The following is a 17,927-nucleotide window of genomic DNA, read 5'->3' on the forward strand; positions in this document are numbered from 1 at the left end:
ATATATACAAACACACACACACTGGCATGTATAATTAGTCGAAAGGAAATTTGAATTTATTCAGCTTAGCAAAAAACTAGACAATCAAAAATTTTCGAAGAGAAAATTAACGGGAACGGAAAACACAAAATGTATAAAAATGCGAATGTATGATGTGTGTGTGTGTATGCAGAGTTGAATCTGTATTTGTGCTCATATACAGACTTGCAAAATTGGCTGTGTAAAAAAATAGTTACATTTCGTTTGTTTAAATAAAAAATTATACACCATATGAATAATTTCAGCAACAGTCTGTCAGTCAGTGTTGCGCATATTTCATACATACTCACTTGAATATGTTGGTATTTATGTATGTTATTATCATATCTACATATTCATTAAAACGGAAAACATGAGCTGCACAAGAAATGTATAAGAAGTTAAATTAAAACCATGTTGCTATAGGTGCATGTGTGTGAAATAATTTGTATACAAACATACATATGTATATGTACAGCAGTGATTGTAAGAAAATTAAAAATATACAGACATACTATACATATTATATATAGCTGTGCCAATTTCTTAAGCAGCCTAAGTCGACTTAGGTTAGGTTGAGTATTTTGAGTTATGGTAAAAATATTGACATATCCTTTACAGCTACTTAGCGTAATTTGTAACTTCCTTCACGTTATTTTTCATAATTTTTTAAGTATCTCAAGTTAATCTGGTCTGATTAAGGCAGTAGTCTGCTTTAGAAGCCGAAAAAAATCTTTTTTTAAGAATTTTTTTTTTTGCGGTAAACGGAATTTTAAGACGATAGTGTACTATACTTTAGGCTTAAAAAACAATATTTATTATTAAAAAATATTGAAATTTTTTCAAAGTTGTAAGTATTTTTCTGGAGCGCCTGTAGTCTGCACTTGTAAATCGGTGCCGGTGATGGAGGTCGTGCGATGCATTTGAAACAGTCGAACCAAATTTTTTTTTTAATTTTTATAAGTTTCTTTTCTTTATGAACTAAAAAAATACCGAAGAAGTATAAAATTACAAATTTTTTCGAAGTTTGAAAAAAAATCACTTTTTTTAAGAAAAAAAATTGACTTTAAGTTGCAAAACAAGTAGTTTAAATGATACTTTTGTACAACTTTTTTAGTTCAAATAGTAGAAAATTTAATACTGAAGCTAGATTACTTTGGTTTTTTTCGATCGGACATATATTCTTTTTGCTATCGCCGGCACCGTTTTCTAACACTTGTGAAAATGAAAACTCGAGAAAACGCGCTTTAAAGTCTGCCTGAGCATTCGCACCTGCTCGACGCACGGTCACTAAAACTGCTCTAGCTTCGAAAAATGTCGAATTGGCCTCTGGAATTTTAAAGACATATTCTTGGATAGTTTTGGAAGAGATTTAAAACAAAACAAAAAAATCGATCTTTTGAAGCCTGTAAAGCAGACTACTGCCTTAACTAAAATTATGCTTATTAACAAAAGTCTACTTAAGCCATTTTAGCATAATGGAAGAGAGTGTTCAAAAAATAACGGGAATTTTAAAATTACTGTTTGTTAGCATTTTTTTTATATATTTTATTACGTTGATATACGTACATGATACAAAGAGAACCTTAAAGAACTGCCGTTTTATAGGCATACAAGAAATCGCTGGAAGAGCCAAAGGCTATTCCAAAACAGAGTGTGAGAAGTGTTTCGACGATTGGAAGAAGCGCTATCAGAAGTGCATAATATCGATTGGGGACTATTTTGAAGGCGACAACGTTAATTTAGAAGAATGAAGAAAAATTTTTTTCATAAAAAAACGAAAATTCCCGTTATTTTTTGAACACACCACGTATATAAAATAGCAATACACAAATATATATAAATAAATATACAAAACTACACAAATAGTATGTAACTAGAAGCATACATATAAGCATGTTTTTTTATTTGTTTTTTACACAAAGTTACTTGCAACCCGCATATAAAGTTGCGGAAGGGGCTGCGATTGATTTTTATAAAGTTCGTTGCACACTGTTATTGCATTGGCAAACAAGCAAAATTATTAAATAGAACATACACACACACACACACACATTAACTTTGCACATGACTAACTGCTAACTACTCTTTATTTAATATGCATTTATTTCCTCTCATAAAAAAATATTTGTGTGTATGTGTGTGTGTGTGCATTTACTTTCATATGCACACCTCATTCCATACGAAATACACCGCACATTCCACACCGCCGCCGCCGCCGCTCAACACTCAACCAAACTGAGCCACAAACAAAGTGGCGAACGTCGGCTATTTAGACACATTATGGCGTACATTAAACCACGACAGATGTGGCAGCATTTTTTTGTTTTTGTTTTTTTATTGTTTGCGCTGTATTATTTAGTTGTTGAATTTATGAAATCAACATAAAAATGTTGCCAACGTGAAGCCAAATAAAAACACAGGAACAGTAATTCGAACGGTAATGTCTTGGAAACAAAATAGTAGTAGTAATAATAAATATGAAATAAAAAGGAAAAAATAAATAAAAAGAAATAAAAAATAAAATAAAGAGTCGAATAATATACCGCAAGCGCACTAAATAAATAGTCGACAACAACAACAACAACAACAAAGGTGAGTGAGTGCCAGCAAGACTAGCACATTAAGCCGGGCAAGCAAGCAAGCAAGCAGATATTGTACGATAAAGAACTTGTGGACTTGTAGAAAAGTTCGACAGACCGACGAAACGCGCATGAATTTATGACACAAGCTTACTTGCTTACATATATACATACAAACATACATACATACACTTGTAAACATATGTAAATACATGTACAAATCAAAAAAGGTTTATTTGATTGTGCGTGCGTTTGTATGTATGTATGCATGTGTGTGTGTGTGTGTGTGTGTGAGCATAGAATACCTGTAAGTATGAAGAAATTTGAGAATAGAATATCTTCGTTAGAATACTCGTAAAAATATGAAATGTGAAAAGAAAATGTAAATGCGTAAAAGTTAAAGAAACCACATGACACACGGAGAGCGTTGAGAAGCACGGGGTGGAGAGGCAAGTAGAATATATTAATGAAACAAATACAAGCATAAATAAATTTGAGAAGATGTGTTTATGTGTGTATGTGTATAAAATTAACAATTGAAACGAAATAAATAAATATCGCGCTGTAGCACACACATATGTACATATATGTATATATAATAACAGAGTTCTACGAATGCATGTACAGCGAGAGTCAAATAAAAGAATTTGAAACGCATAAATTATTATATATACAAAGCGTTATGAACAAATAATTTTGCTGTGCGACTGCTGCAACACAGACGTTCCACAAATTACGTGAATATGAGTATTTCACACAGATACAACATATCTACATATATATGTATATATATTACTTCGTGTCTACACAATATAAAATACATGTAAAGAAATATAAAATTTTTAAATAAATGCATATTTGTACAGCCTTTATTACTGGGCACACACACACACAAACAACCACAATAAAAATAAAAGGCAGACACTGCACAAGGCACAAAGCTGCGGCTTGTTTGCACACACACAGACGCATGCACACAATCGTACAATATTAATTGGAAAGAATAATAAAATAATTTAGAAATCATTTCGGAAATGTATAAGTTTTTATGGGGAGGAGCGCACGCATAAAGCGAAGAGACTGTAGACACACACAGAAACCCAGAAACAGTATTGGAATTGGAATTGGAATAATGTTACTATTGTATATGAGCATTAAATAGAGAATTAAATGACTGCTTGTTTCGGTGCGGCACGTAGACATTAGTGCGGATGCGCAAGCGCGTATTTTACTTGCTGTGTAAATATTAACGTTCATTTATAAATGCTCACTTCCATATTTTTTTTTGTATGTGTGTGTGCACATAAATTAAATTCCATAAATAAAGTTAATGTACGCGTTTGTTGAATTATTTAGAAATTTTTAGGTAAACATTTAGTTGCACATAACAACTTTTGTATGGCATTGTGAGCGCAATAAACAGTTATACGAACCTTTCGCAAACAAATAAAAGCAACTTCAAATCGGCGCAGAGAAACTCGAAGTTATAAAAATACGCAGTCAAACAAACGTATGTACATATCTACATAAGTACATACGTTACGTTATGTATTTATACAATACAATAAAACTTTCCGACATTTAATGTTCGAATGGAAACTTGATTTATTAGAGCATATTTCGAGTTGCCTGTTGTCTATTCAATAAAAAACATATTTACTTATGTACGTACATACATATATTTGTATGTTTTTATGAACATAAATGTATAACGCGGAAAATATAAAATATAATTTGAGGAATGCTCATAGATACATAGATATGTATGCATGCAAGTTCACAGTATTCACTAGCTACAGTGAACTGCTTAATTCAATTTATAATAATATTTGAAATAATCTCTCTCCTTCGCTCTGAAATTCTTACTTACTTACATATCTACAGCATTACGTAATTACGTATTTGTCCCGTTATCTTTTTTTTATCGTTAAAAATATATATTCATTCATCATCATTAATATTATCGCCTTCAAAATTGTCCCTATTCAATATTATGCACTTATGACAGTGCTTTTTCCAATCGTCGAAACACTTCTCAAACTCGATTTTTGGTGTGACCTTTGCTCCTTTCAGAGATATCTCGTACGCTTCAAAAATTACGGCCCTTCTTCTCGGTTCTCTGTATTTTACGAAATAGCAAAAAGTCACACGGAGCCATATCTGGCGAATATGGAGGTTGGTGCATCGTTAGAAGTGTATCAGCGTAATTAAAAAAAATTGAACTTTCCGAACCCGTGAAGATTTAAATTTTACAATTCCCGTTATTTTTTGAACACACCACATAAGTCTAAGTATACCTTTAGCAGATCAATTCAATTTTTGAAAATATAAAATTGAAAAATGTGAGCACACCTTTGTTAGGCCGTTGGAATGTTTCAAAACAGTTGAAAATATATTTTGCAATATGAACGTGGATAAAAAAGAACAATCTATAGCATGTTAAATGTTGTTTTTTACTTATCAAACCTTTAACACTGTAAATGAAATACAAAGGAAACTATAAAAATCTGTTCATTTATATTTATTTAAGTTAGGTTAGGATCAGCACTTGTCCCATGAAGACCTTCTCTGTCGAAAGCCAGTGGTTAGAGCATAAATCTCAATCACATGATTTCATTTTTACAACTAGTTTGACTACTATCCTTATAGGGCATTAAATAACTCCGATGGATTCAAATATTTAATGTTTCTCGTAGAAAATTTACACATTTGAGGATTTGATTTCATGATTACAACTTCCATTTTAGAAAAAAATAGCTATTTCATTGCATGCGTATGATTTTGTTTACATTTATATGAAAAACAGCTGTCAGTATTGTATATAGTATAGGGCAAGGGGTTATATACAGTTAGAATTTTCAAAAAATCGATTTTTTTTTATTTCATTTTCTTAATGTACATATATTTAAGAATACACACAGAAAATTTCATATCGTTCCGGTGAATAAGTATTTTCAAAGTTACAAGCAAATGAAAAATTTGGAAAGGCGTTTCAGAGTGCTTGGAAGTACAAGGTCCAAACTTTAAACGCGTTTTTCTCAAAATGGTGTTTTCAAAGTCGGTGACCAACATTTTTTTTTTCTCTCCGATAAATATTTTTTTTTTATAAACAATTTAAGGCCGAAATTTCGGTGAAAAATCGATTTTCTTTTTGAGAAACCGCCATTTTGTCAAAAAATTTTATTTTGCTTATTTCTTCGATTAATTACTAGATTTAACATTATTTTAACGAAATCTGTTTGGTTTTTTAATTTCGGATGATCCAGTTCCGAGATATAGTGGTCACCGCAAAACGTCTTTTTTGAGAGGAGCTCCTGGATATCAGCTGTAGCTCTTTTTCAAATAAATATTTTTACTAGTACTAAGTCTTAAAATACAGTTAAAAGATACCATAATATGTGTATAAATTTTTGGATCAATAAATTAAAAAGTTTTCTCAGAAAAAATTCTGGAAAATTCACTTTTTTTCGGCCGTGTAACTGTATATAACCCCTTAAAAGCGGCCATGTTTAACAATGTTGCCAACGAAAATGCCACGAACTCCCACTAACTCTCTAAAATTTTGAGGATTAAATGGGAGTTAACTGAGATAACTCTCGAATTAACCCGGTTAGAGCAGTTAATCCGAATTAACGCCGCCGTCGGTCAGGGGTATTAGTCGTATTTCTCTGCTCTTGTAGATCAGATTATTTAATTGGTTGATTGGTTCAAAGTGCATAAGTACATAAGGGCAAGCGGGTGACCCTAGACCATCATTAGGCACATTGTGCGCCCATTTAATTAAAAAAAAAATTGTTTTTTTTTCACTTTGATGAAGCACTACTATCAAATCTTCAAAATGTTTCGATTAATGAGAAAAGTTAATCATGAACTCCCACTCATTTTTAGCAAAAATAGCAATTTATTCGATACGGAACGGAATGGAGCAAAACGAAACGAACGTACCGATTTTCTTTAAAATTTGTTGTTGTCGATATATGTATAAACAATACACTTAATGTTTTTTTATTTGATAGATCAAAATTCCGTTCCGTTCCGCTTACGTATGTAGAACCGACTGCCTTAGGAACGATGGTTTTGAACGATTATTGCCAAATACTGGGTACAGAAACGGAAGTACTGCACTTTTATTTAAAAGTTTAATATCAATAATTCACTTATTCTCAATCACTATTGTTTCATAAGCAAACTTGGTATTAGAAGCGGGGTGCCGTGTGACTACCGGGTGGGGAATATTATATTTAATTAGAATATTTATTATAAATAATTAAAATAATAAAACATTAAAATAAATATATGTATGTACATTGTATGTATATATACATATGTATCAAATTATACTTGATATACATATATTTGTATGTATATATCTCTCATGCATATGTACATAAATTATACATATGCAAATGCAATTAATTAAAATGTCTAGTTAATTTGAAATATGTATGCAAATGCACATACCTTAACATCGGCCAATGTGGTGATTTTCTGCCACAGTGAATCTTCGCCAAATATCGAAATCATTTGCGTGCAGCCCACATTCGTCGTCGAGATGCAGATGCGGCAGAGTTGCACATTGCTCGTTTCCATTTTGCGGCAGGCAGCGGCGACGAACGCAGCGGCATTTGCGCCAGTTTACACACACGTTGCGCCCCACCGGCTACGTACGTTGCGAAGGCAACAAAACAAAACAAAACACACACGCACAAACGAACAAACTGCCGCAGCGAGAACGAGCGGAGTACTTACGCCAATGGCAGCTGCAACTGGAGATGCAACTTCGTCAAAAACTGTTGCACTGTTGCAAATTGTTATCCACACACTGTGAGTGGGTTGCTGCTGCTGCTGCTTGTGGCCACACTATCTTCGTGTCTACTTGACGCTTCTTCTAATTGCAAAGAGTCAACAACGACGACGACGACGACTCAACGAACTCACTCAAAGAGGCTGTGAGAATTCGCAATAAAAGCGAGTGATTTTGCTCTCGCCGCAAAGCGAAGAAACTTCAGTTCACTTGCGTGTGTGTGCGTGTGTATGTGAGAGCGTCTTGCGTGAGCGCGCTTTATTGTGCGTGTGTGCGTGTACACGAATCACGCCAACGAACCGACGACGTCACAAATCTTCGTTTATCAAACTGGCTAACTGGCTGGTGGGTGGTTGGGCGGCGCGTGAATGCCGGACAAGTTCGTGTGTTCGCCTGTGTTTTTGTATGTATGTTTGTATGTTGTTGCGTCGTGCGTTGCGCGTTTGATAAGCTCTCAAAAATTGTTCAATTACACTTTAGGTGATTTACACCAAACAAATTTGCATACACGCACACATAACGGTACATGCAGAAATATTTCAAATAAATGTCGTTTGTGTTTTTGTTGTATTTTCGCACGTTATTTAGACACTTTTACACACAAATTGGCACATTCTTCTTCTAATATGGCTCACACACTTTTCAACTTTTTATACTGTTTGTCTGTCCATTTCTATGCTTCTTCAAAAAATATTTGTATGTATGTATGTATTTTAGAATGTATTATCCACTGCGATCCGTTTTGATCAACTGCCAAGTCAATCCCAGCCACAAGTCAATTCACAATTCAATCCAATTCAATTCAATAATCATCAAACCATATTCCGAAAACGCAACGAACCAAACCAATCAACGTACCGGCCGACTCTGACTCTGACTCTAAAACTGGAAAAGTAGAGAACATGAAAACTTTTTAATAAATATACGTGAATATACAAAAACAACATACAATACAAACAATACTTTGAAACGTCTACAACAACAGCAGCAACAACAACAACAGCGGTAATAACCCGCATATACACCACTATTATAAAAGGCAAATGTGAAAAGAAAATAAAATAACGAACAAGAAATATAATATTCGTAGAAGAAGTAAAAAATAGCAACAACAACAACAACAACACAAAAATCAACATTATAATAATAAGAATTACAAAGAAACAAGCCAGAGCGCGCAGCTAGGCAGCGACAGCGGCCAAAGAGAGAGCAAACGAGCGAGCGAGTGTGTAAGTAAAGTGGAGCGCGGCAAGACGTAAACAACAAATAGTAGAAATATGTATTTTAAGCAGTGTTGGATGGAACCTACTTGCTTACTTACTTACATACAGACATGCATAACATACGTACGTACGTACTTACGTACAAATATTATGCGGCGGGACGCGCGACGGTGAAGTAATGAAAATTTTACAAATACTTAATTCATAGATTGGAACGGGTATGAGAAGTCAAGTCGCACAGGCATAGCATATACATATTTATATATGTATGAATGTATGTATGTATGTTTGTATGTAAGGGGATACGTAGTGCTGCTAGCTATAGCCAACTAACTATTCAACTATGTGGTACACACAATTACTATTTGCTCGTTTAATACAATATTTCATTGTTGCTGCTGCTATTCATACCATATTCCATATTCCGTTTTCTTGTGCGACTATTGCTACGTACAATGTGTAAGTGTGTGTGTGTGTGACAACTTGGTGGCTCGCCCGCTTTAGACAAACCAATTTTGTCTTCAACTTCAACAACGTTGCCATCGACGACATTTATTCGTGGTCTCTCGTTACTTTGCGGGCTTTTGAAAATATTACAATTATGTATTTATACAGAAAATTTAAAAATTCCATTTGCGCTCGTTTCGTTCCCTATACAGAAATTCAACCGCACCGCTTACACCCCCTCATCCACATAAACACACACACACACACACACATGTGTGTGACAACAATAAACGTAATCATCGTTATGATTATCATCAGGCAGTCGATATGACAGCGTAATGGGGTAAACGTAAAGAAACTAAATTGACATATGAATGAATGGGTCGAGTTGTGTATAAGGCAAATTAAATGTGCATAAATATGTAAGTATGTATGTGTTGCTGTGTGTGTGTGCTTGCGAATAAGTCAAGAGACTGAACAAAATTGGTGCTGTGAGAAAACATCAAATTGTACTGAAACATTCGTGCATAAGTTTGTTTGTATGTAAGCATAACTACTAAGGGCATTCACTTTGATTTCTGTGTATTACGAGCACTAATCGCTTATAATGAATAAAACAATAAAAATAAAATGAAAAAATAAAATAAAAATAAAAAAACAAGGCAGAAAATATAAAACAAGATTTTCTATAGGCATACAGATTTCAAGCAGCTTACTCTTAGAATCAAATACATACAAACATATGCACAATGGAGACTTTCCTTTATTAGCTAGATGCTAGATTTCTTTATTGGAATCACACGATCAACTCAGTAAAGAGTTTCAGGTAGTTAGATAACTATGTATGTATGTACTAGCATTATAAAGGCCTCAGCGACACATAACCTAAAGTGTTGAGCAATTATTTAAAGGATTACAATGAGACTGGAATTAGACGAGTTTTATTTTAGAGTCAACGTACTCACTGTTGAATAAAATTGAAAAAAAAATTATGTTACACGATTTGTTGGCAATTTAGCTTGGAAATTAAAGATTACAAATAAATAATTATCATAATTTTTTTAGTTTAAAAATAAATAATAATTATTATGTATTTTTAAGTTTCAAAATAATTTTTTTATTTATTTTTGTTAATTAACTTAGATTTATTTTTGCCGGTATTTAATTTGAAAACCGATTTGTTCATATACTGAATTATAAATTTATGTACCCTTCTTTGTGTACTCCTTCTTTTTAAGGGGCACATCTAGTGCGAAATTTCAAAAAAATCGATATCTCAAATAGTTTTTGAGTTATAGCAATTTAAAGAGCAGCCGCTCGGTAACAGTGAAAACGATCATTTTATCTTTATACGCGTTTTTTTCGAAACAGCATTTTCCGAATTTGCTGCAGTGATTACTCAAAAACAAATGATTCTGATCACTATCGAATTTTTTTTACATATAGAACATGTAGTTCTCCGTACAATGACCTACCGATTTTTGATCTGATCAAAAAATCGAATTTTGGCAGGCCAAAAACGACCAACATTTTGGGTAAAATGCGAAAATTTTTTTAAAAACGCCGCCATATTGTCAATTTTGGTTTTTTTTTAACGTTGGTCATTGTACAGGCAATATTATCTAGTTTAACGAGATTTTTTTTTTTAGATTTCATCCACGGAGAAGGCCGGAATCACTGCAGCAGTGAAGGACCTTTTTTTTTGCGCCGTTGGAGATTGACTATAACTTAAAAAATATTTAATTTTTTTCTTCAAAAATTTCACTGTATATTCTTGAAATTTATAAAGTATTTTTTTAAATAAAAATTCCCAAAAATCACCTTTTTTTTAGGCCATTACACTAGGTGTGCCTCTTAAAGGATTAGGTGCGTTTGAAAATTTCGAAAAATCTATTTTTGTTTTTTGTCTTATTAATTAGTACAATATGTTTTAAATATTTTCTGAAAATTTCAAATCGATCAGAGTAAAATTCTTAGATATATCCTTTATAAATCAAATCAAATCAAAGAAACCCTTTCAATTTAAAATTTTAAACGAATTTATCTCAAAACTCAAATTTTAAGTCGTTAGCATTGAACGACGATTTTTTAATCAAATTAATTTTTTTCGAATATTAGAAGAATATTTTGACCAAAAAAAGTTTTTTTGAGTTCAAAGTCAGTAAAAAATAAAATTTTTTTTTTCAATTTCAAATTTTTTTTCTCCGTCCAATAACAAGATTTGTACGAACGAAATATATTTATTTTTTTTATTTTATTTTTTATTTTTTTTATTTTTTATTTTATTTTGGTTGAACCAATAACGAGTTATGCTGAATGAATTTTTCATATTAATTTCAATCTTTTGATTTAATTTTATTTTTAAATCATACTATCACATATTCAGTGTCTTTTTATGAAATTTAATTAATGTTTTTTTGTATATTAACACATACAAAATATGTATATATAAAAAAAATTATTCTCCAATATGTATTTAATCATATAATATTACAAAAAAATTACTTGCTATAAAAAAAAACATTTATAAACATAAAATTAATGTCAATACTATCCATCCATCAGTAAACTTTCATAAACTTATATCCGCAACATCTTTCATAAATTACCTTTCTAAGATCAAGCTTAAACTAAAACATCCGTCAGCGAATCACATATAAGTATGTAAATAACTGCTTGTTTGTATGTACATATGTTTAAAAATAATACGAAATATTTAAAAACAAATAAAAAACATGAGATCTAAATAAATGTTGATTTACTATTATTAAAACAGTGCATTAACAAAACGTTGGATATTCCAACAAGATAATATTTATCTAGAATATGCGAGAATCTGCTATGCAGATGTCTATATGTATGCATGTATGTACATATTTTAATGAACTTGAGTTGAGTAGAAATCATTTCATTCCTTGTGTGCAGCACAACTGCTTTGAACGTACCAACAATGTTGGTGAATGTGCCACGCCACCGCCACCCGCCCACCCAACCACAAACACAAGCTGAGGCTAGGCTTCTATGTATGAGCGTACGCCTAAATCACATCCTCAATCTCAATCTCAATCTCAGCAGCGGCAATACCAAATTTTTCTGCTCCGCATGATTTTCTTTTTAATATTTAATGACTGTGTTTGCTTTAAAAATACACACACACACACATATACGTTTCACAAGCGTACAACTCGCTATGATTGTTTCCTTAAAAGTGTTCCCGCGCGCACCTGCACGTTGGTGCTCAGCTATGGATGGATGTTTGTATGTATGTACGTAGGCATAAGTCAAACGGCCTCAAAGTTGCCTACTGGTTTACTTAAAATAAATTCATACCAAATATACAAGCATAGCTAGATTTTTGTTTTATAAAAAGCGTACGTACGTAAATCCTCAGCGAAACAAGTTGAAAATGAAACGCGCGAGCATAAACAAATATCACTACAAACACACGCACACGCACACTCAGCGAAAACGGTGAATATCCGCATGTAGAAAAGCACATATTAAATCGGTATGCGAAAAACTAAAATCATAATAAATTGGAAAATGAATTGAAATTACAGCAACACAACACGCCTGCCGCAACTATTGGCTCTCATTCGCTCTCTCTTTGGAGTCGCTCACCTGCCGGTCTCACCGTTGTATTTATGTGTGTTTGTAAGGCTGAGTGCTCCATATATCGGCGGCTCCACATGCCTTCACATGCAGCGTTTGTGACTTTATTATTAAATAAACAAAACAACACACACTCATTAACTCTCTTTTAGGCGTTTGAGCTCTCAAGCGCTCACGCTCTCCGTAACTACTTCGGCTAGAGTGTGTGTGATTGCTTTAATTGTAATACTATGAGACATTTTCCTTCTTCCGCTTCGAAATTCTTTAGAAATTCATGCCGTTCCGTTTGGCCGTCCAAAATAAATGAACGTCGTCGTACATTCGCCTCGGCAAATGAAACCAACTAAAATTACTTAGATGTCGAAATAAATAGAATAAATGACTGCGTTTCGGCTTGGTCGTCGTAGCGCTGATGAGGAGCGTTGTAGCGAGCTAGAATTCAGTTAAAATCCAACGCAGTGTATTAACCTTAGCCAACATATTGTTGCCAACTTGTAAACTTAATTAAAATGGTAATTTTGGTATAATCAAATTACGGCACATAATTTGTAGTATTTTTAGGTAGACGACAAAATAAGAAAAGGTCAAACACTGAAACACGTTGAAATTTTGAGTTGTATGAGCTGACGGCATAAAATTAAAAAAAAAAAAAAGCTACGATTCTTTTCGTTAATACTGAAAGTTTCCGATTCGCTACGAAGTGGTGTTGATAGGGGAATAAGTGGTGGAGAAGAACGCTAGCTTTATGAGCTGTCTCGAATTGATTATGACATGGCTAACTTATTCAATTGATATGCAGAAATTGTTCGATGTTTCTAAAAGTTGCTAAAAGCTTTTCTTAATATGCGGGTGATTTGAAAACAAGGGTATTTAATTTTTTACAATCATCATCATTTAGGCAATTCAGAATATCAAAGATACATATTTGAACATGATTTTTTGAAATTTGTGTTTGAAAATTCAGAAAATTCAAGCGCTGGTACCCCATGACGTGTCAAAAAAAAAGCTCTTGCCGTGGACAGCATAATTCCTTATTGGTTCAACCAAAATGAATAAATCAAATATAATACATTAGTATATGGAAAAATCACGTTATTGGACAAAGAAAATAAAAACATATAAAATTTGTATTTTTGACAGATTTTAAACAAAAAAATCTCACTTTCTTGTCAAATTTTCGCCATATATTGGCTTCAAAAAAAATATTTCTAATAAAAATAAACAATTATCCTTCGTTCATTAACTAGATAATGTTTTTTCAAAGATGTGTCAAATTTTGAACAAAATCGCTCAATAACTCTTCGAGAAATCGTATCCATCGACTCAAATAATTGTGTTTTGAAATAAACACGTTTAAAGTTTTACATTCGAACTAACGTAGCCTTATGGTCAGAACTTACAAAGGGTCTATCGGTATATCTCTCAGAATTTACTCGGATCGATTAGATATTTTTGGATAATATTTTAAGCATGTTGTACTATTTAATAAGAAAAACAAATTTTTGAAATTTTGGTATTTTGAAACCCATGCCTTAAGGCTAACTGACCATTTTGTTGCTATTTTCAAGCAATAATTATTACAATTAGTATACAAATTTAGTAACTATGCTTTTAGAAAAATGGATTATCAGTTCTTGATCAGTAATATCAGCAGCTTCAAGTGGTCTTTGGCATAGTAGGTGAAAGATTTGAGATTTTTTTTTTCAATTCATAGCTAAAATAATACTCTAGAATATACATATAACTTCAAATATAACACTAAAGTATATTTAAAAAAAAGTTGTATGTGGAAAAAATCTCAAATGCTACAAAGTGGCAACGCTAAAATACAAAGAAAATTGTTATGAAAACAAACCCTTCAAATATTGATCTGCTGTTTATTATTTGTCATTCTAAGCAATTAAATATTTATTATAATATGACACCTTAAAGTGTTGAGCAATTCTTTACATATATTTTCAATTTTTAAACATTATTATTAAACATAAATTCGATTTGAGTACATATTGCTATACTCGAAATAGGCCATTTTATATGCATTTATCAATTTGACTTAACTGTTTACTTAAGTAAAAGCTACATATACATATTTATAAGAAATCAGTAGTAGCTACATATGGTATGTACAACAGCACAAACAAGCATGTTTTTGTGTGTATGTGTTTACTGAAATTCATATTGATACTATCAATTTTCAATTTCAATTGAGTAAGCAAGCAAATATCGGGCATTAAATTTTCGTCTAACAAAACAACTTAGTTATGAATAACTGTGTATACTGAAGTAAAATATATGTATCTATGTATGTATGACCACATGCTAGTGAAATATAAATTTGATATCTACAAATTCGTGAGTCACATGTTCCGAAATATCAATAAATATCGACTGATTAGAACATGTTTACGATAATTTTATTTGAAACTCATGTTTTGAAGCGCTATAATGATATATGCACGTACATATGTGCGAGTATATAATATATAATTTTTGTGTTAAAACGATATTTTTTATACTACAATTATGGAAATACATAGTTTTCGATGATATAAACAAAGTAAATATGTACTTAAATTTCGGAGAATTTGTTTGCCAATTTCGTAATCAACATGAGTTGATTATTTGAGAAAAAAAATAAACTTAAAAAAAACAACAACATATTAGTGGAAATGAAGAAATAAAAGCATATGAAAGAGATTTGTATTATTATATTTTATATTATTTTTCAATTTCGTGAAAAAACTACTGACTCGCTCATTTAAAATCACACCAATCTCAACGAAATTGCATTCGAAAACAAACAAATAAAAATGGCATCTCTGCCTTGACCTAGGCGAATTCGTTTAGAAATGTGCATTTTAAATTGAACCAGCGTTACTCGTTATCCCAAGCGGGACGAATCCAACTAACCGCTGTGTTAGTTGATGCCATGGCCTGGAACAGCCAAATAAGCCAAAGCAACAGACGGCGTACAGCGAACAGCGAACGATTGTAAACGAACCACATTGAACCACAAATTAATCTACTCATACAAATTCAATACAAGTTATTGCTTTTGTAACACAAAGACGGACCAAAGACGTTATTGTCTTAACTTAGAGATGTCTTCAACTAACTACAATCGCATATACAAAAACGTCTAACCCGATACGAACGCATTTATATATGTAAGTAAATAGCAACGAGTTAAGGAATTTTCACCGAAGTACTTGCTCACTTATTTGCTTTACTGCCAGCAACTAGCACAATTTGAACCTATCCCGGCTTTTGACTGGATCTTCTTCTACATGCCAGCTCAGCTTCTAACGACGCGTTGTCGTCGTCTTAAGCTGGTCTTTGTCGTCCCCTTCGCTTAGCCTGCATTCTCAACTAGCTATTTCCACTTTAAAATACTTGTGTCTGTATGTATGGCAATAATAATAAAAAAATTTTATTCAAACAACAACAAAAGCAATTTATAAAATACAAATATTTTCTTTTCAAATTTCGTTTCGTTTCAGCTTCGTTTATACTCATTTTTCCACATCCAATCTTATTTTTCACAAGTGTGCAGTAGTGTGCGTGCGATGTGCGTTATTTTATTTGTGTATTTTCTTCGGAGCCTGTTTTTAAACGATTCGAAAATAGGAGGTTATTAACTCGTCAGGTATTTCTGCTTTTAGATTGAGAAAAATTAAAATTGGATTTAGAAATCTTCTAGTCACGCAATGAGACAAAATATATTCTGGTGATTGCTCCACTCTAATAAACATCTTTGAGTCGCTGTTCCAATAAGAACATGAGCATTTTGTTTCAAAGCAGCATCAAATTGGATTTTACGTTATTATGATTACATAATATGTAATGAAAACACTTGTTGAATAGTTGACGTTATCTAATCAATCTAATACTGAGCATTTATACAAAAAGAACAGGACATTAAGAACGTAAATTTACATTTCATTTTGCTGAGAACCTATAAGTTATGAACGAAGATTTCTAAATGAAATTTTTTTACATTTTTTTTTATCTTGCGTAAAATTTAGTTTTAAGATAAACTCGTGTAAATATTTAAATTGACACTGATGTGGACTCATGGAAACTTCCAATGGAATTACAATTTTACTGGAATCGATTTGAAATTTTTTGGAGAATATTTTGAACATACTATACTAATTAATAAGTCAAACAATTGAAGTTTAAAATCTAGGTTAAGTTAAGGCATTAGAACTTAATTATTAAATATTTGAAATGCCACTATATTGAAGCACTTTCAATTTTAATAGTTTTTAATGTGTTTCTTTAAGTATATTGCCGTCTTTACTGTGAACAATACGCCCGATATCTATTTGTTAAGCATTTCGATATAATATATTGACGCATTTATTGTTAAGAGTGGATATACATATTTACTCGTTGTTAAAACCGTTTTTATTATTTTTGTAATAATATTTATAGTATTTTATATATTATTATTTAATTAATTCTTTTTGTATATATATATATTTTTTTTTTTGTATATATACTTTTTATTATGAGTATGCTGAATATTTTTAAGTAAAATAATAATCTCAAACTAAAAATCTACGATTTTCGAAGTTGCAGTTAAATCTTGCAAAGAGGGTTTTGATTACATATACAATATAGCGAGCTCCAACGACTGTTGCCGCTGTCGATGCCGAAGTCAAAGTTTCTGTTTGCATACTTTAGATAAAAAAATAACACAAAATTGTGGAATTGTTTATTTTTGTAGCATTCGTAAATTACATAAAATCGTTGAAAGTAATTTATGAAGATTACTGCTGCGACTGTGAATTCGATTGTGTAGCGTACGTATGATATCGTATACACTGCTGACTATAGTACGAGTACTACAACACAGTCTATGAAATGTGCGATTTTACGTTTTATTACTTATTTCCTTCTCCATATTTCTTTAGATGGAATTGTAGTTGAGAAGCAAATAAACGAAACCAAGTAGTTACTTATTAACGAGTTCATTGAAATCATTTCATAGTCATATATCTACACGACCGTATATGAAAGTATGCATATAAGTACTCGTTTCTATATATACAATGTGTATTATTTTTCACTTACATATATGTATATCGGTATATATATGTATGAACGTATGCATAGGTGGGTATATCAGATTATAAAGACAAATTTAGTTATGTTATGTATGTTTGTACATACAGAGCGCTGAAACGTAACACAAATATTTAATTATCATATATGTATGTATTTCAGCATTTATAG

The 17,927-nt window shown here is 31.9% G+C and overlaps 1 protein-coding gene across 1 annotated transcript in view; it reads right to left on the reverse strand.

Annotated features, from left to right (window-relative positions):
- Window positions 1–17,927, reverse strand: part of LOC105211794 (uncharacterized protein DDB_G0290301) — a 28,693-nt gene that overhangs the window by 9,060 nt on the left and 1,706 nt on the right. The window contains exon 2 of the mRNA XM_011183418.3: window positions 7,062–8,289. Coding sequence (XP_011181720.2) covers window positions 7,062–7,190 — 129 coding nt within the window. The 5' untranslated portion in view covers window positions 7,191–8,289. The remainder of the gene's footprint in view (window positions 1–7,061; window positions 8,290–17,927) is intronic.

The sequence above is a fragment of the Zeugodacus cucurbitae genome, chromosome 5, assembly GCF_028554725.1.
Source record: "Zeugodacus cucurbitae isolate PBARC_wt_2022May chromosome 5, idZeuCucr1.2, whole genome shotgun sequence".
Taxonomy (NCBI): Eukaryota; Metazoa; Arthropoda; class Insecta; order Diptera; family Tephritidae; genus Zeugodacus; species Zeugodacus cucurbitae.